At 51.9% G+C, this 22,501-nt stretch overlaps 13 protein-coding genes across 13 annotated transcripts; 6 read left to right on the top strand and 7 right to left on the bottom strand.

Annotated features, from left to right (window-relative positions):
* Positions 1 to 443: 443 nt before the first annotated feature.
* QC762_700990 (uncharacterized protein) lies at positions 444 to 2,147 on the top strand (the record flags this gene model as incomplete). The annotated part of the gene is made up of 1 exon (XM_062892964.1): positions 444 to 2,147. The coding sequence occupies one exon, from the start codon at positions 444 to 446 to the stop codon at positions 2,145 to 2,147; it is 1,704 nt and encodes a 567-aa protein (XP_062739945.1).
* A 664-nt stretch (positions 2,148 to 2,811) lies between these two features.
* Positions 2,812 to 3,880, top strand: QC762_701000 (uncharacterized protein). Its single transcript, XM_062892965.1, has 2 exons — positions 2,812 to 3,059; positions 3,120 to 3,880. Exons 1-2 carry the CDS (start codon positions 2,860 to 2,862, stop codon positions 3,670 to 3,672), a joined length of 753 nt encoding a protein of 250 aa, XP_062739944.1. The 5' UTR covers positions 2,812 to 2,859; the 3' UTR covers positions 3,673 to 3,880.
* Positions 3,881 to 4,774: 894 nt separating this feature from the next.
* Positions 4,775 to 6,070, bottom strand: QC762_701010 (uncharacterized protein). The gene is made up of 3 exons (XM_062892966.1): positions 5,442 to 6,070; positions 5,146 to 5,381; positions 4,775 to 5,094 (listed from the first exon to the last, which is right to left on the bottom strand). The coding sequence occupies exons 1-3, from the start codon at positions 5,739 to 5,741 to the stop codon at positions 4,941 to 4,943; spliced, it is 690 nt and encodes a 229-aa protein (XP_062739943.1). The 5' UTR covers positions 5,742 to 6,070; the 3' UTR covers positions 4,775 to 4,940.
* A 3-nt stretch (positions 6,071 to 6,073) lies between these two features.
* On the top strand, positions 6,074 to 7,110 carry QC762_701020 (uncharacterized protein). Its single transcript, XM_062892967.1, has 2 exons — positions 6,074 to 6,305; positions 6,402 to 7,110. The coding sequence occupies exons 1-2, from the start codon at positions 6,215 to 6,217 to the stop codon at positions 7,016 to 7,018; spliced, it is 708 nt and encodes a 235-aa protein (XP_062739942.1). The 5' UTR covers positions 6,074 to 6,214; the 3' UTR covers positions 7,019 to 7,110.
* QC762_701030 (uncharacterized protein) lies at positions 7,039 to 7,860 on the bottom strand. Its single transcript, XM_062892968.1, has 2 exons — positions 7,375 to 7,860; positions 7,039 to 7,304 (listed from the first exon to the last, which is right to left on the bottom strand). The coding sequence occupies exons 1-2, from the start codon at positions 7,666 to 7,668 to the stop codon at positions 7,128 to 7,130; spliced, it is 471 nt and encodes a 156-aa protein (XP_062739941.1). The 5' UTR covers positions 7,669 to 7,860; the 3' UTR covers positions 7,039 to 7,127.
* Positions 7,861 to 8,778: 918 nt separating this feature from the next.
* QC762_701040 (uncharacterized protein) lies at positions 8,779 to 10,482 on the bottom strand (the record flags this gene model as incomplete). Its single annotated transcript, XM_062892969.1, has 2 exons — positions 8,779 to 9,713; positions 10,272 to 10,482. 2 exons carry the CDS (start codon positions 10,480 to 10,482, stop codon positions 8,779 to 8,781), a joined length of 1,146 nt encoding a protein of 381 aa, XP_062739940.1.
* A 979-nt stretch (positions 10,483 to 11,461) lies between these two features.
* On the top strand, positions 11,462 to 11,983 carry QC762_0115480 (uncharacterized protein; the record flags this gene model as incomplete). Its single annotated transcript, XM_062884351.1, has 2 exons — positions 11,462 to 11,831; positions 11,910 to 11,983. The coding sequence occupies 2 exons, from the start codon at positions 11,462 to 11,464 to the stop codon at positions 11,981 to 11,983; spliced, it is 444 nt and encodes a 147-aa protein (XP_062739939.1).
* Positions 11,984 to 12,109: 126 nt separating this feature from the next.
* QC762_701050 (uncharacterized protein) lies at positions 12,110 to 13,589 on the bottom strand. The gene is made up of 3 exons (XM_062892970.1): positions 13,189 to 13,589; positions 12,726 to 13,088; positions 12,110 to 12,690 (listed from the first exon to the last, which is right to left on the bottom strand). Exons 1-3 carry the CDS (start codon positions 13,495 to 13,497, stop codon positions 12,364 to 12,366), a joined length of 999 nt encoding a protein of 332 aa, XP_062739938.1. The 5' UTR covers positions 13,498 to 13,589; the 3' UTR covers positions 12,110 to 12,363.
* A 240-nt stretch (positions 13,590 to 13,829) lies between these two features.
* QC762_701060 (uncharacterized protein) lies at positions 13,830 to 16,307 on the top strand (the record flags this gene model as incomplete). The annotated part of the gene is made up of 3 exons (XM_062892971.1): positions 13,830 to 14,826; positions 14,885 to 16,048; positions 16,101 to 16,307. The coding sequence occupies exons 1-3, from the start codon at positions 14,422 to 14,424 to the stop codon at positions 16,305 to 16,307; spliced, it is 1,776 nt and encodes a 591-aa protein (XP_062739937.1). The 5' UTR covers positions 13,830 to 14,421.
* A 152-nt stretch (positions 16,308 to 16,459) lies between these two features.
* On the bottom strand, positions 16,460 to 17,929 carry rrb1 (Ribosome assembly protein rrb1; the record flags this gene model as incomplete). The annotated part of the gene is made up of 1 exon (XM_062892972.1): positions 16,460 to 17,929. The coding sequence occupies one exon, from the start codon at positions 17,927 to 17,929 to the stop codon at positions 16,460 to 16,462; it is 1,470 nt and encodes a 489-aa protein (XP_062739936.1).
* A 725-nt stretch (positions 17,930 to 18,654) lies between these two features.
* On the top strand, positions 18,655 to 20,037 carry QC762_701080 (uncharacterized protein; the record flags this gene model as incomplete). The annotated part of the gene is made up of 1 exon (XM_062892973.1): positions 18,655 to 20,037. The coding sequence occupies one exon, from the start codon at positions 18,655 to 18,657 to the stop codon at positions 20,035 to 20,037; it is 1,383 nt and encodes a 460-aa protein (XP_062739935.1).
* An 87-nt stretch (positions 20,038 to 20,124) lies between these two features.
* Positions 20,125 to 21,238, bottom strand: QC762_701090 (uncharacterized protein; the record flags this gene model as incomplete). The annotated part of the gene is made up of 3 exons (XM_062892974.1): positions 20,917 to 21,238; positions 20,213 to 20,855; positions 20,125 to 20,160 (listed from the first exon to the last, which is right to left on the bottom strand). The coding sequence occupies exons 1-3, from the start codon at positions 21,045 to 21,047 to the stop codon at positions 20,125 to 20,127; spliced, it is 810 nt and encodes a 269-aa protein (XP_062739934.1). The 5' UTR covers positions 21,048 to 21,238.
* Positions 21,239 to 21,526: 288 nt separating this feature from the next.
* On the bottom strand, positions 21,527 to 22,501 carry QC762_0115420 (uncharacterized protein). Its single transcript, XM_062884350.1, has 2 exons — positions 22,032 to 22,501; positions 21,527 to 21,965 (listed from the first exon to the last, which is right to left on the bottom strand). The coding sequence occupies exons 1-2, from the start codon at positions 22,069 to 22,071 to the stop codon at positions 21,634 to 21,636; spliced, it is 372 nt and encodes a 123-aa protein (XP_062739933.1). The 5' UTR covers positions 22,072 to 22,501; the 3' UTR covers positions 21,527 to 21,633.

The raw sequence follows: 22,501 nt of genomic DNA, 5'->3' as shown, positions 1-22,501 counted from the left end.
GCGGCCAGGCAGCGGTCAGCCGACCCCTGAATACGTCGTGGACAAAAAAAAAAGGAATTTGTACTTTGGATGTGGATTTGGAAGATAGTTCACAGACTTTTGAAGGTAGTTAATAGGTCTTTAAATGTACCTACCTACCTAGATACCGTGGCAAGTAATATGCCTGCAAGGGCAGTCTACATACCCTTTCAGCTCCTTTAGAGGTGCTTGATATAGGTATATTACAAGAGCTGTTGAAGACATTTATAGTGTTTCTGGTTAGCATCTTTCGGGATAGCTCCATTGTCTATTATTTTGTCTACGACGCCTTTCCCCGAGCTGCGCCACGCCAAAACCAGCCGACACAGACCGCAATTTTTCATCGCCACCTTACCATCTGATACAACATACCTTACAACAACCTCACAAATCGCGTCACCTGGTCCACAGAACTGCAAAGAACCATGTCTGCAGAACTCGCTCTCGCAGTTGTCAGCGTCGTCGACATTTGCATCAAGCTTGCCAACAAGACCCTGTGCATCTGCCAAGCTTTCAGGACTGCGAAGAAAGATCTCTGTGATAAGGTTCTTTTACTCGAAACGATTTGGACGAAACTAGAGACACAGCTCGTTTTCCTCCGTGGGATCAAAGATCATCTGACTGAAGAACTTGCACAATGTCATTTTGATCTTCTCCAAAGACTACAAGGAACTCTGCTACAGGCGGTATCTCAGCTCGAAGCAGCGGCTTCATCGATAGTCGCCTCCACAAGTACTGGACAGGGACATGTGCTGACCAGAATGCTTCAGCTTGACAAATGGAGATATGCTGTGGCCAAAAGAGGGTTGGATGCGTTGATGACGGAGTTACAGTGCTGGCAAAATCTGTTCGATCCATCGTGGTATACGATTATGCTCATCGGCGGCAAGGTCTTGGACCCGGCACTGCAGCAGTTAGGACAAGATAGATCCCGACAGCTACCACACAACCAATCTCCCGCAAGCCCTCTGGATCACATGTTTGCGTTAAGAAAGGCCATCGATTACACGATCAACACCGATATCAGAAGTGCGAATAGCATCGTCATGGATGAGACAGGATGGGACTTTACCACAGCAACCAGCATTCCTTTTTCAAGCGTCAACGTTGTGGCCCGACCGAAGTCTCAAAGTCTGTATGTCATGGAAAGCATTGGTACTGCCCCAAATACCAACACAAACACTACATCGGACGCCTATCAACTATGCAGGATACTCCAGAGCGTTGACCCAAGCATATTTGGCCTTCTACGCTGCAAGGGTCTCCTAGAGATCATTGACGACAACAAGACCTTTCCCCCTGGTCCCCAGATTGTGTATCATACCCCGGCCCAGGCAGACCCTCTCAAGCCGCCTACAACCCTCCGCAGTCTCTTACTTGAGCAAAGACCTGTTTGTCTCAGTTCGGTCATCGTACTGGCAAAACAGCTTGTTCGTTCTGTCAGCTTCGTGCACACCTGCGACTTGGTACACAAGAATATTCGTCCGGACAATATTCTGCTGTTCCCAACAGCTCTTGCTGCTCTGCGACCTCTGGAACTGGGCCAGGCTTTTCTTGTCGGCTTCTCGCAATTTCGAAGCATCAACATGGAGACGAACCGCCTCGGTGACACAGCCTGGTATCGGAACCTTTACCGGCATCCAGCACGACAGGGACTTTGCATTTTGGAGAGATATGTTATGCAGCACGATATATATAGCCTGGGTGTGTGCCTCCTTGAGATTGGATTATGGCGGTCTTTGGTCTGGTACCCGTCCACCAGTAGCTCGACCTCGTCAACCTATCATCACTCCAATCACGCTCACTCGTCATCATCGGTCCCAACTCCTGTTCCTGGATATTCACTGCAGCTGAGAAAGCATCTGAGCGATCGGGACTTTGCACATGCCCATTTACCAGGATCCACGTCATGGATCAAAGAGGATCTTGTCTTGCTGGCAAAACAGACCCTCCCGCAGCGCATGGGGCGGTTGTATACAGAGATCGTGGTGGATTGTCTTACCTGTTTGGATGATGGGAATAATGAGTTCGGCAGCTCGGACGTCACACATAACAAACAGGATCTGATCGTGGTCGGGATAAAGTTCGTTGAGAGGATTCTAGGGAAGATCGAGGGAATCACGCTGTAGATATACACGCCATGGACAAAATAGTCAATTCTACGGGGTAGTTGGATGGGTGATACAATCAGCCTCCACTAAGTTCTCTAGGTGGACAATAGACTAGTTACCTGCTATATCTTGAGGTCAGGTATATTAACTAGGTAGGTAGGTAGGTGTCTTGTGCCACGTTAGCCACCTACTTACCTAGGTACCTATCCTTGAAGAATTTTTGGCTTATATTGGGGGCGTGGTACAGACAGTTTTGCAATGCGTACATTCTCGTCCATGACGTGTGGCAAGGGGTGCGACGGTTCCTTGCCCTTTGTAAAGGTTTGGTACTTAGGGCGTGGACTCCGCCTGCCAGCTACCTCGTTTGTGCATACATTACTATAATAAGCTCATGTCAGTCAGAACGATCGGTTGATTCCTGCGCCTCACTCAGTGCATGATCATCTGTCATTGGTAGACATCGTCCATCTACTTGAAGCCGGAGCATCTCGGTCTTCCCATTGAGGGCAGCAAATTGATTTTAACCGGTCTTAGACACTATATTTCCCTTGGCACCCAATCAACAGTTCTTGGAATGGGATGCTTCTGAGGTAAGCGCTAAAGTCACATTCTCTTCTTCCTTAAAGAGAAGCTACTTTCCTGTCGCATCTGTGCTTGATGTTGACCTTGATCTCCGTGTCGACAACCATTCTATCTGACACTATCCAGGTCAGTTCACAGGGAGCCCAAAATGGTCAAACCTCATACACTCGCCATAGGGGCATTCGCACTTTTTGGCAGTGTCAAAGCCGTTACTGTCGGCTCAACCAAGCATGACCCAAAGCCCGGCCCAGCATGTCTCTCTCCAAAAGCCGTCCAGAGCGCAAGCTTGTATACCGGATTGGAGGAAGGAACAACGGGAATTCGACCAGGCTTGTCAAAATCGGACACGTAAGACGACACTCCCGGTCCGATGTTTACTCTTGATGCAAGGCTAACGGATCCTTGCAGAAATCCGAGCAACTTTATCAACTTCTGCGTTGGTCAAACTCTCACCAATGGCCGTCAGAATTCGGCTGGATCCTGCAATGGCATACCCATGGGGAAGATACCGGCCTCGTCCAACATGATCACGTCCATCATCACCCATCCGCAACCGGGTGACATTATCCCTGCGCAAAAGACGTTCAATGTCACGATCCAAACCCGCCATTTGAGGGCTGGATTTCTCGTGAATCCCAGCGTTGCATATTACACTGCCCCTCAAGACCTCGATGAGAATGGCGATATCATTGGGCACTGTCACATCACCATTCAGAACATTGGAAGTCTCCGTTCTGTTAACCCTCCCGACCCGACCAAATTTGCCTACTTTAAAGGTGTGGATGATGAAGGCGATGGGAAGGGCGGTTTGCAGGCTGAGGTAACGGGTGGTTTGCTGGAGGGCGTGTACCGCGTATGCACAATCATATCTGCTAGGAACCATCAGCCAGTGGTCATGCCTATTGCGCAGCGGGGATCGCAGGATGACTGCACCAAGTTTGTTGTTCAGAAGGCCGAATAGGCTAGACGAAACGAATGGGAGAGGGATCTGGTACCTTCTCAACCTGGGAACCTACTAGACAGACACGTCGCGGAAACATAATAGACACTATCACTTTGAGATGAGGGCCTTTGAAGATCACCAGCAAGCCTTGAAAGATAGTTGATACGCATTGGAAGATACTTGATACATCGATAAAGAAAGTCAAAAGGTCTTTAAAAGTACTTTAAAGAGGTATCGCGATAGTCGAGGACGGGTCTGTTATCATTTCCTGCCTTGATTTCACCTTACGGAGAAGTCACCATTATTCTGTCCACATCGTGAGAGAATCTCGATGTTGAAAACCGAGAGTTTGAGGAGCATCCCAGTTCAACCTTCTATATGGTATTTCTTTGTTGTCCACGTCGGACATTGTTTAAACAGTGTCAAAAGGGAAGGAACAAAGACACCCCAACTGGTCTGTTCTGTTCGAAGCCAATCTAGAAATATAATGGCATTGTCCTACAACAAGGCATCGCGCCATTGGAGTTATTAAAACCGCGCCTTAGCTCTGAGTTGTATCAGCGTGAACATCTGCCTCATCATCTTTCCACTTTAACACTAAATATACCTAGACAGGAAACCTTCAACAAAAAGCTCACCAAAGATGTCTCCTTACCCTAACACCAAAGTCCCGGCTTACTGGCAGCTCTTGATGAGCGAGCTCAACATCCCCAATCCAGCCGCAGCAGCCCTTGCCGTCTCCTGCTTTGCTGACTACGCCTCCGAGCTTCTCGCTCACCAAGCCCCCAACCTACTTGACCCGCATTTCCCTGACATTCAGCTTAGGATTAACCTGGCGCTTAGCAATGGAGGTGTGGGTTTCTCTTGGACCGACTTGGGCCGGCCCCTAAATCCAGCAGATTACGCTGCCATCTTCGTGATTAGAGTTGTGCAACATGCTGCTGGGACTTGTGCTTTCCAGAGCGCCCAAGAGCTCTTGAATGATGAGTTCATCTTGAAAGAGGCGCATGTCATCCTATGTAAGTTGCAGAGCATCTGGAGAGGCAGCGATTCCTGGGTGGAGGGTAACAGACTGGAGCCGCTCAGGGCGGCGCTGCTTAAAGCCATGGAAAGCTTGAGGTAGTGGGCACACATCTGTGTTGAGATGGTATGTAGGTACCTAGGTAAGTCAAAAACTATTATGTAAATCAAGAAATGTTGAACCTCCCCTCACATCCAAACTTTTGTGCTATATTTGTGCTTATATCATGTATAACTGCTAGTCAAGAGCATCATCTGGCTCATGATCAAACACCAGCAGCTGCAATCTTGGGCTCCCCTCCCTTTGATGAAACTTCCTTGTCACCTTGAGGGCGAGACTTTACTGTTGTGCTTTTTGGCCGAGTACAAACAATGCAGCACCCAACACAGGCCCCAAAGCAAGACAGAATGTGCAGAATGCTATGTTGCTTGTCAGTGACTGCATCAAAAAGAATCGACAAGGATTCATACCCAACAGCCAGAGACAGCTGCGCAACAGCCGTTCTCTCCGCCTTGTAGCCCACTCTGTCGTAATAATCACTTCCTCCGTAACCATATCCTGCTAATGCGACACTGAAGAAGGCAACGATACCAAGAATGCCGGGTATCAAGTCCAAAAAGCCAGCAATCCCAGCCCCACTGGCGTCGTATCTATCGATGAAACAAGCAATGACACATGAGAGGTTGACGGCGACACCAACTGCAAACTTGTTTTGTCTGACGCGTTAGCACTGAGACCTTATCACCTCCTTAAGGTCGCCACCTACAGCTGCAAAACTTGTACCAAAGTCTTTCACGCCGCCCTCGAAAGGTGAGTCGGGTCGATTGACAAGCTCATGTGCATAGGCGGTGTACCCTATGGCTGCGAGCTCGAGGACCAACAATATTCCTCGGGAGAAGAGACTCCAGATGCGGTGATAGGGAGCGCGATCCGGATTTGTGGCTCTGTTTTCTTTTCTGATCTGTGCAGAGGTGCGCGGTTCGGTGAAAACGTCTGTTTTCGCGACCGCCGCCGATGGTGCTGTTTCGGGGAGTGTCTCGACCGTTGCTGGTGATGGCTCTGTCATGGCGGCGCGTTTATGTGATGAAGTTTGTTGTAAAGCGACATTGATGGAATGGATGTGGACTGCAACTGTCTGGGCGAGCAATTGGCATTAAGTTGGGTTGTACTCTCATGCGACGAGGTGTGGCGAAGCTCCAGAATACGAACTCGGTATCTATATAGCAGGGTATCATCGCTTGTTTAATAGGGCAGATGGTTGGTTTGTAGGATTCGAGATGTCACCCAACGCGGCTGGTGTTAATAGTCGGCGGACACCGAAAAAGAAAAGACCTGAGAGATGAAAGAAGGAACTTAAGGCAAGTAACCCCTCACTTAATATGTCGACATTTTGAACCTGCCCGTCTTTAAGAAATGGTGTTGTCATCATGTCTGCCTCAGGGATGTCTACCAGGACCCTAACCCTACAAATGCCGACCCCCGCGAACCGCACAAAACTGTGATGGGTGACGACATCAGGTGACTACGCGTCACGTCCAGATGGATCTGTTTCACGAGTCGCTTGTCGGGAGCGCGTCATTGGAGGTGCCACCATGCCCTGGTTGGCGTTGCTGCCTGAGGACTTGGAGGGGTAATCGCAAGCCACAAGACGGGAGGAAGTCGCTCCGGCTTCTTTGTCTATGATGTTTAATATGTGCCATCTTGCCCGACCTGTTGTTTGCCCGAGGATGGTCTCTCCTTCCTTCTTGGCCGCCTACCCGGACCTCTAGGCTCGAGCCGTTCAACAAGCCTCTCCATCTCTTTCATACCTCGTTACTTGTTTGCAGAATGTCGCTCACCACTCACGCCGGCAACCTCACCCTCACCACTGTCCTCTGGTTCGACAATCAAGCTGAAGAAGCAGCCAAATTCTACACGTCCGTGTTTCCCAACTCCAAGATCCTGCGCAGCCAGCGTTATTCAGAGGCCGGCCAGGAAGTTCATGGACAGGAACCCGGTTCCATCCTCTTTGTCGAGTTTGACATTGACGGTCACCGCTTCTCAGGTCTGAATGGCGGGCCTCACGTCACCTTCAATCATGCCGTGTCCTTCATGATTGACTGTGCCGATCAGAAAGAAGTCGACTATTACTGGGGGAAGCTGAGCGAGGGGGGAGATGTCACAAAGCAAGAGTGCGGGTGGCTGGCTGACAAGTTTGGCGTGTCGTGGCAGGTTGTGCCCAAGAGGCTCAAGGAGATGCTAGTCAGCGAGGATGTGGCGGCAGCTGGACGAGCATCAGTGGCTATGATGGGGATGAAGAAGCTCGATATTGAGGGACTGGAAAAGGCGTTCAAGGGCGAATAGTCAGTCAGCGGTCCTGTCACGAGCCTTTTTGACATGGGGTAGCGATTGCGTTCGTCCGGACTGAACGTGGTCTATCTCTAATTACACTCAACAACACCACATAACCTCTTCAGAGTGCCTTCCAGCCTAGCCACACCGCTTTTCCTCCCTCGTTTCCTGTCGAAAAGTGAATTTCGACTGCCTCATCTTTCGCATCGGGCGGGCTGTTCCCGGACCCTTCCATCAGTCCATAGGCCCCATACCGCACGACTTCTCTTCCACTAACCGGCCCTTCAGTACCCCATGTCTGTTGGTTATATTGTTAGCTTTCTTGCTCCTTCCAGGTCGCTAGCCACCAAGAGGCAGCGGTCACGTACGCCAAAGATCCCACTCTGGATTCCACACTTGAATGTGACCCCATCAATGCCGCAGCTACCTCCCCCCGTTGATGAGAGACGGAATTCATTGTTACTTCCCACGCGCTGAGCGTTGAACTCGCCACAGAGCGACTCAACCGTGGTCCATTTTCCTTTTGAGGTCAAACAGCCAAGATCTTGATTGTTTTCGCGGACATCGAGGGTGCGAATTTGGCCAGGCCCGCTGAAGTCTTCAGCTAGTGCCCAGGAAAATACGATAGAGGCCAGAAGAGGTGTGAAAATGGTGAGATGCATTTTGGCTTGCGGTTCTTGTCTTCATTTGAATGAGTTATATGTAGCTCAGAACAGGAGTTGGCTGGAATGTTCATCGCCATAAATAGGTAGCTACGACATTCCCACTCTTCTTCAGCCCCCAGTCTTCACATCGCATTTCCCTGTTATCCGCCTGTCTGCTACATGTTGAGGTCCGTCGAAAGAATCCCGTCATAGCACAAGACAGGAAACAGAACGGAGGGCCGTTGATCGCCCCGAATCATTACCCTCCGTGACACTCCAACGTCACCCACCATGCAGCTTTCCGGTCCCCGTCGTCAGCCCCCATCCAGAAAACATCATCGGCCGGCACCTGACCCGTGTGGCTGCCAGTTTCGGTAGCTATCCGTGCCTCTCCCATCTTGGCGGCACAGGAGGTCAACCAATGGCTGTTGTTGGCTGCCCACCCCGGAGGTTCCGCAGTCGGTTTTTGCTGCCCTGGAATGGCATCTGTCAGAACCCCCCCCCAAAAAAAGAAAAACATGAAATCGACGAGGCGGACCAACGGGATTTTCACATGTAAGGTCTATTGGCCACCTACATGCTATCTCGGTCTTGTGGAAATCTAGTTGTTTCCTGTATTTTTAGGCGTTCAGCATCTGGTTATTGGCTTGGGTATGTCAAAATACAAGAGAGGACCAAATACCTGAGGTGTTTTGAGCTTGGTGGAGATGTATTCAACTTCTTAACATGCTAGTTAGATCATCTTACCACTGTTGAATATGCGATGAAATGTAGAGATGTCTGTGGCCTGAGAAGACTGCGGCTGATTTGATTCCTTTACCGATTTCTGTATTGTACAGGTTGTATGCTGTCACTTTAGGGCGAAAGCACTGTAAGTCTCACGTATTAAGGAGCTTTCATTTCAGGTAAATCTCACATCCCGCGGTTCAACGAACTGACCAAGCAACATCATCATCTGCTTCCATTGATACCAACTCCCTTTCATTCCATTCCTTGACACCTGCTCCACCGATTATCTCGTCTCTTGCCTAGCAATACAAACTCCAAGAACTCCCCTTTCAGATTTGTGACTCCTGATAACACAATGACAAATAATGCCCCTATCCCACTCTTCATCCCCCCCCTTTTCTAGTTGCCCAAAACTCTCTTGCGAAGTCGAAAGGATACCACCCCAACAAGCAAACCACCCAAGATCCACATCAACCCTTTTCCCCTAGCCAGATATTTCCATCCTTGCTGGGATGCTGACTGGCTGTCAGAACCACGAGAGCGGTGGTCCTTAAACCAGGGATGTGCCAGCAGGGTTTTGGTAGTCGCACGCTCAGTTGGTTCCCATTTGAAGATGGATAGCAACAGGTCCGACAGAGCCTCGCCATCCTCGCGATCATGTAGTAGGCTTGGGCGCCAGATTGTTTCACCTCCAGTCCCCGCTGCCTTGATGTACTTGGGAAGACGTCCTGTTTTCCTCCAGATCTCGTCATGTTTGGCGAGCTCCTCATACTCCTCCGATGTCCAGGAAAGCACATGTTTGACAAAAATTCTGTTTCTGATCACGTCGGGATCGCCATGGTATGTGGAGGCGTGAGATTCCCGACGATTGGAAGTCGCGTATTTGGACGGGTCATTCATCTGTCGCTCGCTCAGTTCTCTGCCGGCGCTAACACAGCTGGTGAGCAGGGGACGATAGCGCAGTGGCATTGGTCTCATAAGCCTTTCCACTTCCTCCACGACAAGCCATGGTGTGGACTCCGAGTCTTCATCGCCGAATGGGTAACTTCCCGCCACGGTCCAAAGAATAGTGCAGGCGAGTGACCAAATGTCTGCCGGCCAACCTAATCGCCCGTTGGTAAAAATCCCTTCGAGGTAGGACAGCTCGAATGGGATGGCGCAGATGGTGGGTGGATTGTCGAGGAAGTAGGCCATGCTAAAGTCAATAACCGCGATATTGTAAGAACAGGCGCCGGAAGAAAGGTCGAAGTTGGCCGTTTGGATGAGATAAGGAGGGACGTTCGGTTCGAGTTCAAAGTCCCGTTCCCCCTGCTCGTCAACTACGTGGACTCGGACTATTTTCGGTTTGCCGTAGAGCTAGATCATCTTCTCCTCTGGCCATTTGTCGACTCCAGGAAGCAAGCAAAACATGACGTTTGCGGGTCGAAAGTCGCCATGATAGATGCCGTGCTGATGAAGAAAGGCTATGGAATCAACCATCTGATAGGCGATGGCTTTCAGGAAGGACTGACAGGGCGAGTACAGGTCGTGGACGTGTTCAATGGTGGGATCATAAAGAGGCGAAACTGGCAGAGATGCTTGCCATTCGGACCATTGATCCGGAAGTACTCAAGTGGGATGCCGATGTGATGTTTTCTAAGGGCTGGGTCGCCTGGCTGGTACTATTTGGCAAGGTGTTAAGAGATGACCATGTCTGCCATTGCAGTGGTTCGGTGATCTGGAAGCTCGTGGGGGGGGGGTGTCGGCTGTCGGACGCGAGACCTTCGCAGAAAAGATTTTGACTGCCCTTCATTTGGCCGTGGCCCTGTCTCTGCAAAGCCAAACAGTGCCGTGTGCGCCGGCTCCTAGTTTTTTGATGGCCCGGACTCGATTGCTCTTGCCCAGAAAATCACCCAGAAGCACGGGATGGAAGCCGCTGGGATAGTAATCGTTAGGATCTTCGACACCGCCAGGATGTTCAGCCTCGTAGTATTTCTCATTCTCCAGAGGAGGGGGAGCCTGAGCTTCGGCATCTTCAAATGAAGCGGTGTCGCTGGGAGAGATTGAGTTTGTGTGGTCGCTGTCTGACCAAGTCGCGTCCTGATTTCTGCCGGTGATCTCCATCTTGTGATGCGACTGATCGCTGGTGGTGATGTTGTAAATGGGCGCGGGGCGAGAGAGGTTTGGATCATAACGAGCTTTGCAAAATGAGCTCGTCTCTTTTGACTGGTTTGAGAGGAGGCGAAGCGATGGTGATGAGGAGTTGCGAAAGCTGGTGTTGTGGTGCAGGAAGAAGAATTGGTGCGACAGGGCGAGCTTGAAAGTGGGGGTCAAAAGGAGCCAAGCATTTGTAGACTCCTTTATTGTTTTGATATCAACATTAGCTTTAACGACCTACCTATTCACCTACACCTGCCAATTCACTTGCTGACAGAACCCAACCACCCAAAGCCCTCTAATAAGTTGCGTCTGCCAGAGCAAAATTTGGCAGCGACGCACTATTCACTTCCACCCATCTCTCTCCAGCCCCCCTGTGACCAACCAGTCGCTCTTCTAAACCCACATCTAGTTGCTCTGCTGTTATTATTCACCTCAAAACTCACAATGAGTGAACAGATCAAGTGGGTGCCCAACAGTGGGAGCATCGTCAGCGAGAAGAGTCTGCCAACTTTAAGTTATTAAACCACCACAGACCACTCTGAACTCTCTCCCTCTCACTGTCTCTCGCAAGCATCAGCAACTCAGGTCTCTCTTTTAGAGTTTCGTTACACTTACCAAGCTCACATATTGACTATTTGAGTAACATTCGACTCGAACCCCAAGCGTCGACAGTTATTTTCAGTCTTGCCCCAATCATTCCTGACTTACGATCAGCAAACCTTGAGCCCACAATCAGCAACAAGTTGACAAGTTTGGAGTCTTCGGGTACACTATAAAGTCGCTAGACATCCGCTTCACTCCTACCAATATCACGTCCATCGTTGACGTCGATTTATATTCAATCTCGAGCTTCAAAGGTAGGTTTGATCTCTGTATGCGAAGCAGTTGTTAACTGGTTACTGGCTGACGACAAGTCTAACAGCCCAGAAGCCCAGCTGTCACAATGCCCATCAGCATTCAACCACAGTGCGGGCAGAAGAAGACCGGGCCAAGTCGGCCAGGCAAGGGGGACCCCGACCCGGAGATCGGCCTATATGTGGAGGGGATCTCTATCAGCGGTCCTGGTATCACTCCCCAGGAGCAGGGTGCTGGAGATCCGGCAGCAAGCAATCAAGCACCGCGAAAAGCTCAGACTACTACCAAGACGACCGGGGCCGGGACGTCACACTGCCTGCAAATTGACGACCCGAACGCAGCGGAACCCACAACAGCTGCGGAAACTGAAGCGGCCGGTGGCCGCCGAGTACTGGCTTGTGGGCAACTGCTCACAGAAGGTACCGACGGATCAACCAAGCCGCCTCAGCCGAACCCCGGTAGGAAAATTGGTGGTTGACTATGTCTTTACTTTCGTGTTCCAGCATGGAGATAACCAACATATCTGTTCGCTCTAGATTCGAGTCTGAAGCCCGCGGCCGCACCGCCTCCAATTACAGGGGGCTGGTCATCAAAGCTATTCCAGAATTAAGATGGAGGGGGGAGAGGGGAGAGGGGAGAGGGGAGAGGGGAGAGGGAGAGGGGAGAGGGAGAGGGAGAGGGGAGAGGGAGAGGGGAGAGGGAGAGGGAGAGGGAGAGGGAGCGGTTAGATACCTAACATCAAGGGATTATGAGGGCGTTTCTCCAAATCTCACGGGAATCTGACGGGATGATGTGGATGATATGCGGCGAGGAGATGGCGAAGTGCGGATGGCTTTGCGACAGTTAGATGAGATACCCCCAGATGGAGGCACCGCGTTATGGGGTTATTGTTTATGAGGGGATTTACAATTGTTTATTTACATGTGCTAATTGGTGCCTTGTCTCATTACAGCCAGGTGTTATCACGGATCGGTCATGGGGTGTAAATGTTTACCTATGGTATATACAATGTCGAAGGAGGGTCAACGAGCTGGAGCCATCATACCAAGGTAGGCGAGCGAGACCGTAAGGAGGCACGCCGATTCGGTTTCTATCTTGGGACATACAAGCCCCGACAGTCCTTGGAGATGTTAGAGATGACGATAGGTATGATGGATAAGGTACCGTTTTTGGAAAAGCGAGGCATGATAGCAACTCATTCAATGGGAGAAGAATTTCTGTTTTCACTTGTCGAGACATGTACAAGTTCCAAGCACTTTTCAACCCCCGGTTCCAGTCTAGCCACGTCGAGATAAACGGCGTAGGAAACAAGCAACCCTTTCAAGGTCCCTTAGCCCTCAGTCGTGAATCACATTGCTTCCTGGCGGTATATCAATCCTTGGCCCGCTCGGCTTTGCCTCCTCCCCCTTTTCCGGAAATTTGCGGAACAAGTCGGTAAGGCGGTCAATCGGGGCTGTGAGCAAACCCACGACCGATTCAAACGGGGGATGCTCTCCAGCCAAGGGGTGACTGCGGCTTGGAACAAAGTGCTTGGTTCGTCCAAAGCTTTTCGCCATGGACTCAGAGTGCTCAGGCGTCAGTTTCTCTTCGAGAGCAGGCAGGTCATAGCCTTCTTCGTCCTTGATGTGGTCCTCGAGCTTGCACCAAAGCTGCTTGATCCGTGGTATATAATCGGGGTCGCTAGAGCTCATGCTCTGAAACTCCTTGAGCATTTTCTTGACCTAATGGAGTTAGTAGCAGCTCTGCCACCGCCTAGAGATGTAGCTGAACCTGGTGATGATCCTTTCTGTCCGTCTCGGCAATCTGGCTTCCCACGGTTCCCATGTGCCACTCGAAAGCAGGGTACAGAATCAGCTCCTCTCCCACCGAGTGACGAGCGAGTTCCCACGTGAACTGATTGCCCCAACGCTGCTGGTGGTCCGGGTCACTCGAGTTGACCACTTCGTTGTAGCAATCCTGGATATGGCGGTGGTCGTCGGTAATAGCCTGGGTGATTGTGGCCATACAAGCAACACCCAGGGCGTTCTGCGTCTGAATGGGCCGGACACGGCCCGAGATGACCGAAGTTGGTGAAAACCCTGGCCGAGGAATGAGTCTTTTGGTGAGGAAGCGACTTGCAAGCATTGTGAAGGAATGGGTAAGGGTTCGTTCGGCTTAAGAATATCAAAAAAGGGAAAACAACTTTTGCGCCAAGGATCGTAGGTCAATATTTGTAGAGATTTGGTAGTGCCAGGTGGGACAGGAACTCACGTCAGGAAGACGTGAGAGTGAACAGAGCCATCCCAGGAGCTGGGACCTTCACACATAGCCATCTCAACTTTTCCATCGTCCCAAGATTCCCCAAGTTGAGATACTAGACACTTGTACTGGACTTAGGTTGATAAGCACAACCGATAAGTCAACTTGATCCTCCACCCGACTCAACTCATGTCCCCGCAAAGCAGCGCCATTCAGACCGAGCTTCAACATCACAATATCAACCTGTGAGACAATGAACGTTTTGCGACCGTAATAAGAATCTGAAGCACAAACCACCTCGCCCTGACCGCCGAGGGCTGTGGTTCGTTGGTTGTTTCAGTCAAAAAACGACAGGGTTCAATCGATGATGTCATCATTACAGACAGCCTCCTGAAGCAACAAAACAGCCCCTTGCCTATTGGACAATGGCATCGAGATTCGCAAACATCCATAGCTCCAGGCCCCAGTCAACCACCTTGTGTCAAGCCGGAGCTTTTGTTCCTGGACAGCTTCAGCTTGCCGAGCCTGTGGGCAAGCTTCCTCCTACCCTTCTCTAACATGATGATTCATTGACTCGACTTCCTCATGCGGGGAAGTGCCTGTTGTACAGGAAGTCATTGTCTTTGATCGAGATGTGGGGTTTTATGGTCGTGATGAAGAAAATGCCAAGATGGTGGTGCCCGTGATATAAAGGGGTTGAAGGGGCATCTGGGTCGAGGACCGCTGCCTATCCCAGCTCTCCTGTTACTTCATCCCGAGAACCTTTACGGATTGTTTCGAATCTGAAGACCATCACAGCCAAGAATCGCCATGTCGGGTCTCAACTCCAACCAGATGGACCCGCGCCAGCACCCTCTCAAGGCGACTGCTGCTGGCATTGCCGCCGAGTTGGTGGGTGAGCGCCGCAACCCTCGCATGACCCATATGCAGAGCGCCAACGAGGGCCCCGCCGACATCATCGCAAAGGTGTCTGGTGCCTCAGCTGGCGGAAAGAGAGAAGACGATGCCCTTTACTTCACCAACAATGAAGCCATCCCATTCCCGGACCCCGCCCACAGCAAGACCATCGGTGGTATTCCCGTAGCCAGCGATGTGTTTCTCTTCCAGAAGCAGCAGCACTTTAACCGGTCCAAGCCCCTCGAGCGTATGGTTCACCCATGCGGCTCTGGTGCCTTTGGCTACTTTGAGTGTACCAAGGATGTGACTGACCTCACCGTAAGTATCTCTCAGGTTGAAGCTTTTGCGAGCAGAAGAGGTGCTGACCTTACCCCAGAAAGCCGACTTCCTCTCCAGCGTGGGTGAAAAGACCCCCGTCTTCACCCGTTTCTCGACCGTCACCTTTGGCCGTGAGTTTCCCGACGAAGGCCGCAACCCCCGTGGCTTTGCCATCAAGTTCTACACCACCGAAGGCAACTACGACATCGTGGGCCTCAATTTCCCCGTCTTCTTCTGCCGCGATCCCATTCAAGGCCCCGATGTCATCCGCTCTCAGTCCCGCAACCCCCGCAACTTCCTCCTCGACTATGATGCTCTCTTTGATCTGTTGGCCAACACACCCGAGGCCAATCATGCCGGCCTCATGTTCTTCTCAGACCACGGCACTCCTGTTGGCTGGCGATACAACCATGGCTACGGCTGCCACACGTTCAAGTGGATCAACAAGGAGGGTAAGTTCGTGTACATCAAGTATACCTTCCTCGCCAAGCACGGCCAGAAGCAGTTTACCGATTCCGAGGCTGTTGCTATGTGCGGCCGTGATCCAGATTATTCCAAGCGTGACCTCTGGGACACCATTGAGGCCGGCGAGGAGATTGAGTGGACTGCCTACGTCCAGGTGATGCAGCCCGAGCAGGCCGACCCCGACCTTCTCGGCTTTGACCCCTTTGACGTGACCAAGGTCTGGCCAAGAGACCAGTTCCCGCTCAAGGAGTTTGGCCGCCTCGTCCTCAACAAGAATCCCGAGAACTTCACCCGCGACGTCGAGCAGGCCGCCTTCTCCCCCGGCAGCATGGTTCCCGGCATTGAGGATTCGCCCGACCCGCTTCTCCAGTTCCGCATGTTCTTCTACAGAGACGCCCAATATCACCGCATCGGTGTCAACCTCCACCAGATCCCCGTCAACTGCCCCTTCATGGCCAAGAGCTACGCCTCGCTCAACTTTGACGGCCCCATGAGGTCGGATGCCAACCATGCCGGTAACAAGCAGTATGCGCCCAACAGCTTTGCTCACAAATTCAGGCCCGACGCGGCCGAGGCGCCGTATGCTGTCAGCGACAACATCATGAGCCGGAAGAGCCATTACTGGCATGAGGGAAAGAAGAATGACTATGCGCAGGCGACACAGCTTTGGGCGAGGGTAATGACGCCCCAGCAGCGGGAGAACACGATTCAGAATACAGCCAAGTACTTGGGCATTGTCAAGTACCCAGAGATTCAGGTATGCTTCGAATCAGTGAGGGCGAAATAGTTTTAGCTGACACCTGGAACAGAAGAAATATCTCGCCCAGCTGTACAACATCTCGCCCGATTATTCGGAGGGTGTGTTCCAGCTCCTGCCGGCGCCGCAGTTTGACATGAACGAGGTCAAGAGTCTGGCTGAGAATGCACACACGTGGTACAAGGAGAAGAAGTTCCAGCCTTTGAACGGGGAAAAGCTGACCGGTTTCGCTCCGCCGGGACCAGTGTACAATTACTAGCTTAATTTGTTGTGTCTGTTTCTGAGTATTGTAAGGAGCTGGGGGAAAATAGGGTTCTTCATCACATTGAATGATCATTCCTGTCGTGTGTCCAGGTGTTTGCTGTGTGTGGCGTGGTAACTTTGTTGCCTTTTATTTCCCAAGCAGATCCTCTATACGCTAATAGTCCTGAAAACGCTAAACTCCTCGCCTGTGGCAGCCAGCACGCCGGGAATCTGTGGGTGCCAGTGGACCTCCTTGGCCAGGTTCTGGTAGTGCACAAACAGAAGCTGGGGAGGCACGTCCGCAACACCACCCGTGTCTTTGCTCTCCTCGTCGTCCAACTCGACGGCCAAGTCCCAAATGGTGACGGTGTTATCACCAGCAGAGACGGCAACGATACTGTCATCAGTGGGATGCCATTCGACACTGGTAATCTGCTCCTTGTGGTAGTCGAAGCTGGCGATGGGTGTGGGCTTTCCATCCGACTTCCATTGTCTGAGATCCCAGACACCCCACACACCGGCATCGTCACCGGAAGCCAAGAGATGGGTGGTTTGTCTCGACCAGGACATGACGTTTACGTCGACATTGCTGACTTGCATGCTGAGCGCTGGCTTGCGGGCCTTGCTGCGGACATCCCAGACGCGAATGGTGCCATCAGACGAGGCAGAAGCGAAAACGGAGGCTTCCGAGGGCGACCATTGGAGCTCTTCTACCGAGGAGGTGTGGCCGGTGAAGGGGCGGTTGTCGGTCACAAAGCCGCCGCCGTCGGTGCGGGTGGTAACATAGATGAGACCGTCGTTGTCACCAGTCAGGAGCTTTCCCTGTGGGTGAAGGGTCGACCAGTCGACAGCATAACCCTCGGACTTGTGGGCGCGGATGGTGCAGACGGGCTTGTTTTGTTGGGGGGTGATGATGGTACCCGGGGTATCAAAAGAGGCGAGGTGGGGGGTAATGTCGTGAATGTAAACATTGGTGGACTCGGTCATGGTCGCGGTGAGGGTGGTCGGGGTCTGCGAGGCACCAGTGGCAGGGGCCTGGTGAGCTCGTATCCTGTTGGTGGTGCTGTTGAGAGGGATACTCTTGTGCTCGAGGAGAGGGTCGGAATCCTCATCGTCGTCCTCGTCGTCGCTGGAATCGTCGTCGTCACCGCCTTGCATCTTGCTCAGGGCGCTCAGCTTCATCACCATGAGAGAGTTGTCCGAGGCCTTTGTGTTCTCGGCCTGGGTGCCTGTTACTGTGTACATGGTCATGGGGTAGACGCTGCGGTTGTCGCCGAGCCCGTCGCGGATAATGTCGAAGGAGAGGCATGGCCATGGTGTGCTTAGGTTGTGAAGCATGCGGTATGTGGTGGGATCGGGAGAGAGAGTCTGGCCAGGCTCGAGTTTTGTTCTGCCGACGATGAATGTGCCCTGGGGGTTGTCGAGCTCCATAGCGCCCTCCTCAGCCTCTCGTTCGGCATCTGGTCTGCCGTCGACACCAGCCTCGATGATCTCGTCCTCGCTCTCAAACTCATCCTCGAACTCGTCCTCGAACTCGCCCATCTCGTTGGTCTTGTCATCGTCGATGTCCATAGCATCGGGGCGGCTGCGGCCCTTGAGGGGGCCGGCGCTGTCTTCGTCGGCAGTGCGCTTGGACATTTCGAAGGTGTTTCTTGACTAGGTAGCGATATTCAGTCGAGTAGGGTGTTCAATTACTCTGCGGCAATGCGACAATTAGAGAGAGGGACTGGCTGGCGGGGTTCGTCGTGGTCGCAAAAATCTCGAGGGCCGCCCACCAAAAATTTGTGGATTTTCAACTTTTTAGTGGGGCATCTTATCACCCCGCATCAACCCCACCTGAGTCCCGCTAGCAGGGATTGATGCCAAGACCCAACTCAGGGACACACGGAAGTAGCGAAGCTCAACGATGTCAACTCTCTCGATTTCCTGTCTGGCGGACATTGTCTATCACTCTCTCTTTTCCCTGTGGGCTGTAAATCGCAACGATTTGTAGTTATAATGCTGACTATTCACAGAATCTCGATATTCAGCGCTGTCTCATTCTCAGGCTGGAACAAGTCTTATCGACCACCCACATTCACTCTCTTGACCTCTGCCTCAAACGTCCTGCTCACATGAAGTCATGTTTTGTAAATCAATATAAGACACAGGCTTGTAACTGTCTTCTTCACTTTCACAAGCTCCACATGCTTTACGATCGAAGCATCCCTCTCTTGGATGCCGGGTGATGGGCTCGGAGTTGTGCCTCCGTGGGCAAAAGCGGGTCACTGTCCGCCATGGCATTCGACCCCAAGCCCATTTATCCGCACATCAACACGTCTCCATTTCTCATTCTCTGAGCCTCAGGATGTTTTGTTCATGAGATGAAGACAAAAATGGGCTTCATCAGCCCAGCCATGTCTACCTCTCTGGTCTCCCGGCCTCGGGGCGTTCTGTTTCTTGTCTGCCTCATCTCCTTGGTTACCATCTGGTCTTGCCGCCTCCCCAAAATATGCTTGTACGAAAGCACTTACAGGCCCTCACTCTCACCTTACCAGCAACCCCAACCAAACCCGGTCGACCTATCTCTCCCCGATTCACCCTTCGTCCGCTGGCCTCTCGAGCGTGTCTGCCGGGAGCAGACCATCTGGAGGCCCGGCCTGGTGTTTATTTGCGACAACAATTCGGGAGGAATTGGTAACATCCGGAATTACATCCTCACCTGCATCCGCTATGGTATCGAAGCCGGCGCCACCGGCATCGTCCTGCCCCGCATCCGCACTCGCAGCGAGAAGAATCTAGCAGATTTGATGCTGGACTACCAGCCGTTCACCTACTTCTTTGACGAGGACCACTTCCGAGCCAATCTGGAAAGGGCTTGCCCTCGGATCACTGTCTACGATAATGATGAGAGCATTCCCAACGTACAAGTCCCCGTGAAAGCCGAAAAGGTCAGGCCACATGATCTGGGGAAGAGGGGAGGCTGTGATAAGCGGGACCTCAACAAGCACGTCGGGGTATTCAACAAGGCATTTTCCGGTTACCTGGACAGGACAGAGAAAGAGTTTGGATGGCCTGAGTTGAACGAGATGAACCCCCGGCCGGTTAGGTTTCCTTGGGGAGTGCAGTTTGAGTGGCCTACTTGGAAGGATGGGCCAGAATTCACTGCCAGTTTTGGAGGGCTGTTGAGGTTCAGGGAGGATATTCTGGCTTTGGGGTTCAGAGCAAAGGGGTACATGAGAGAGTTCGCAAAGAGACATGGGGGAAGCGGGCGGTATGTGGGGTTACATTTGAGAACTGAGAGCGATGCGCTGAGTCGGTGGCCGGATTTTGGGAACCAGACAGAGGCGTATCTGACGGCATCTGAGGCAACGGGGATCAAAGCTGCTTATTTGGCGACGGGGAATAAGACAGATGCAGCCAGGCTGGTTGAAGAGGCTGAAAGGAGGTTGGGCATGGGTGTCATCACCAAACATGACCTGCTTGCCAAGTACTCGAAGGAGGACCTGCTGATGTTGGAGGCTCTGACCTGGGACCAACAAGCCCTGATCGACTTTGTTGTGTTGGTCGAGAGTGACTATTTCTTTGGCATCAGCCCAAGTTCGTTCAGCATGAACGTCGCTCTGAAGCGTCACCTCAAGACTGAGGGCCTACACACAAGACCGTGGAAGATTGGGGGAGATGGAGACGGAAGAAGCTGGCTGACTGGGCGGTTTGAACAGTATTGGGATGATTGGTTGTACATGTATGAGTCCATGTGGCCATAACGTCTCGATTGTTTTCTAATCTCGATTCCTCTATCACTATGCAACCATCACCCCATTAAAACATCACTTTTCGAAATCTTCTCCATCTCAAACATCGGCCTGGGCGCCATTGTACGAGTGGATCTATCACCCCCAGCTGTTAGCTCACTTGTCATATGAAGGGAAAAGCCAAACTTACAGTATGATCGAAACATCCCGCAGGTGTATCCCACAGGAACGCCCCAGTGTTGATGAAGACCTCCTTGCTATCACCACAGACCAACCAAGCAGCACTGTTGGGCCTGTTGATGTCACTGACGGTCCAGGTGAGGGTGTCACCCTGCCAGCCAAAGGTACCATAGGTGTTTGGTGTGGTGTCAAACCATGTCCTGAGTCTTCTTTGGGTTTTGTCGGTGGGGTTCTCGACGTTGAGGTAGAGGTTGGGGGAGTTGCCAAAGTTGTTCTGGATTAGCTGGCCGGAGGTGAGCTGGAACTGGGCGGCCGTCTTGGAGTTGGCGAGGACCGCTGCTCTGGGGACGGGGGTGGATGTCGGCTGGGGCTGGAGATAAGAGCGGTAGTTGGGCGTGGCGACCGCGCGGATCCAGTACCACCCTGATTGCAGCGTGGTTGGAGTGGGGACAACCGGGCCGGAGCCTGAGCCGGCTTGGGTAGAGGTGGTGATGGATGGGGGTGTAGTGACAGTGGTGAGAGTGGTGATTACACGAGAGGAGGAGGTAATAAGCTGGGAAGATGATGGGACAGGTGTGGGAGACGGTGCCGGTGTCGAGGTTGGTGCCGGGGCGGAGGTGGCTGCTGGAACGCACTGGGCATAATATGGGCTGGGAAGCGTCAGTAATCATCGACCGCAATGTGGGAATAGGAGTCTTGAGGAGGCTTTACTTGTATGTGGTGCACTGCCAGCCAGCACTGCAGCTCTCGTCTGGTCGCCCGGTACCACCACACTGCTCATATGGCCCGCGTTGGGCCACCGCACCGGCCGTCAGTAGGAGAACAGCAGAGAAAACACGCATCTTGAGAGCCAAGTTGAGATTGAACAATGCCAAGGTGACAAGAAGAGTCAAGCTTTTCACCAAGCTTCAAGGGTGGAAAAGTGAGACTTTATGACATTTTCATGATACCCACTCACACAGGGACCTTAGCGTAGCCGGCCCGGTTCAGTCGTCCGACTTGCCTTTTCAGAATGGACGGAATGGAGCTGGGGCAGGTATTCCCGGGAATTTGGGAACGAAGACCCGGTTTGGGAGGAAGTGTTGCATCGAAATGATCGGATAAATTGCGATGGAGATGTAAACAGCGGGATGACCCGCTTCCCTCATGCTTTCAATCGCTAGCTGACGGAACCTGCCTTCCGAACTGCCTACCTACTCGTTGGAAAGCATCTCAAGCCACCTGAATGTGGGTGCGAGTGGGAAAGGATTACACTCGGAAAAGACTGACTTTGATGCACAGAAGAAATATCTGAAATCGACATACAAGAGGGTTGGTTCAAAGAAAGATCTGTCCCCCATTTACGACAAACCCAGCGTCAAAGGACATCCTGATCTTGTAAACGAGTGTAGGTCCTTGTCCTTGTCCTTTCACATAGCTGTCTCTTACCTAGGTATGAAAACCACCAGCTCTGGCCATTTGCAGCCTTCTCGCTTTTTCCTGGGCCAACTCCTGAAGTTCCGTCTCCAACTCAGCCAACTGCTCCAGAAGAGACTTCTTCTTCTTGTCATCAACATCTCCACTGGCAAACGCTACACGTATGTGGTATTGTGCCACATGAACGTTCGCCACATCAACGGCATACTGCGCTAGAGCAACAGCATCCGCAGTTCTCGGATCTTTGCCTTCCGGGTCGCTTCTCTTGCGGCCATCGAGCGTTCGTTGCGCATCGGTGAGAGCTTTATCTAGTCTGGCTTTTTCGAGCCTCCAGGCCTGTGGCGCTATATAGAAATGTTAGTGTCTATTGAAGTGCCCCGTCACGCTGACTCAAAGACGAAATAACCTACAGCGCCCATTGACAAAAGTAGCGCCTTCAGTACCGGACATCTTATCGTTTGGTGTTATGCGTGTAACTGGCGTGGGTAGAAGGAGGTAGTTCGTCTATATAATCCTGAGATAGACAAACCCTTCTGTCTTTCTGAAGCTGAGATGGACAAATGCTTCTGTCGACCTGTGTGTAGCTGGGATCAAACAGCGTGGGAACTTATATCTGTCTACCTTGAGCTGAGATAGACACGCAACAAGGCTCGGACCATAAGAACGGGAACTTTCGCATGTACTCTTTCGAGCGTGGCGTACACACGGAAACCAGAATTTTCAGGTCAAAGAGGCCGTTGTGCCGCAGAGCCTGGTGATGTTGTTTGCTGTGTCGTGATCATCACCGGCTTGTTCGGGGCTCTACACCGTGAGAAGGCCAGTTACAATAGGTAGAGAGAAGAGTGGCTCGTCCTCACCGATACGCATCACCTCATCAAGT

Source organism: Podospora pseudocomata, chromosome 7 (assembly GCF_035222375.1).
Source record: "Podospora pseudocomata strain CBS 415.72m chromosome 7, whole genome shotgun sequence".
NCBI classification, from domain to species: domain Eukaryota; kingdom Fungi; phylum Ascomycota; class Sordariomycetes; order Sordariales; family Podosporaceae; genus Podospora; species Podospora pseudocomata.
This window is presented reverse-complemented; position numbering and strand designations above follow the sequence as displayed.

Coding starts and splice junctions, on each gene's coding strand:
- QC762_701020 (XM_062892967.1), top strand. CDS start 6,215: ATGGATCTGTTTCACGAGTCGCTTGTCGGGAGCGCGTCATTGGAGGTG. Junction 6,306..6,401: donor CTGCCTGAGGACTTGGAGGG/GTAATCGCAAGC, acceptor TGTTTGCCCGAG/GATGGTCTCTCCTTCCTTCT.
- QC762_0115420 (XM_062884350.1), bottom strand. CDS start 22,071: ATGTCCGGTACTGAAGGCGCTACTTTTGTCAATGGGCGCT. Junction 21,966..22,031: donor TACTTTTGTCAATGGGCGCT/GTAGGTTATTTC, acceptor ATTTCTATATAG/CGCCACAGGCCTGGAGGCTC.
- QC762_701050 (XM_062892970.1), bottom strand. CDS start 13,497: ATGCTTGCAAGTCGCTTCCTCACCAAAAGACTCATTCCTCGGCCAGGG. Junction 13,089..13,188: donor TCGAGTGGCACATGGGAACC/GTGGGAAGCCAG, acceptor CATTAGGTCAAG/AAAATGCTCAAGGAGTTTCA. Junction 12,691..12,725: donor ATATACCGCCAGGAAGCAAT/GTGATTCACGAC, acceptor GGACCTTGAAAG/GGTTGCTTGTTTCCTACGCC.
- QC762_701000 (XM_062892965.1), top strand. CDS start 2,860: ATGGTCAAACCTCATACACTCGCCATAGGGGCATTCGCACTTTTTGGC. Junction 3,060..3,119: donor GGCTTGTCAAAATCGGACAC/GTAAGACGACAC, acceptor GGATCCTTGCAG/AAATCCGAGCAACTTTATCA.
- QC762_701030 (XM_062892968.1), bottom strand. CDS start 7,668: ATGCATCTCACCATTTTCACACCTCTTCTGGCCTCTATCGTATTTTCC. Junction 7,305..7,374: donor TCCAGAGTGGGATCTTTGGC/GTACGTGACCGC, acceptor TATAACCAACAG/ACATGGGGTACTGAAGGGCC.
- QC762_701010 (XM_062892966.1), bottom strand. CDS start 5,741: ATGACAGAGCCATCACCAGCAACGGTCGAGACACTCCCCGAAACAGCA. Junction 5,382..5,441: donor TTGGTACAAGTTTTGCAGCT/GTAGGTGGCGAC, acceptor AGACAAAACAAG/TTTGCAGTTGGTGTCGCCGT. Junction 5,095..5,145: donor CAGCTGTCTCTGGCTGTTGG/GTATGAATCCTT, acceptor CAAGCAACATAG/CATTCTGCACATTCTGTCTT.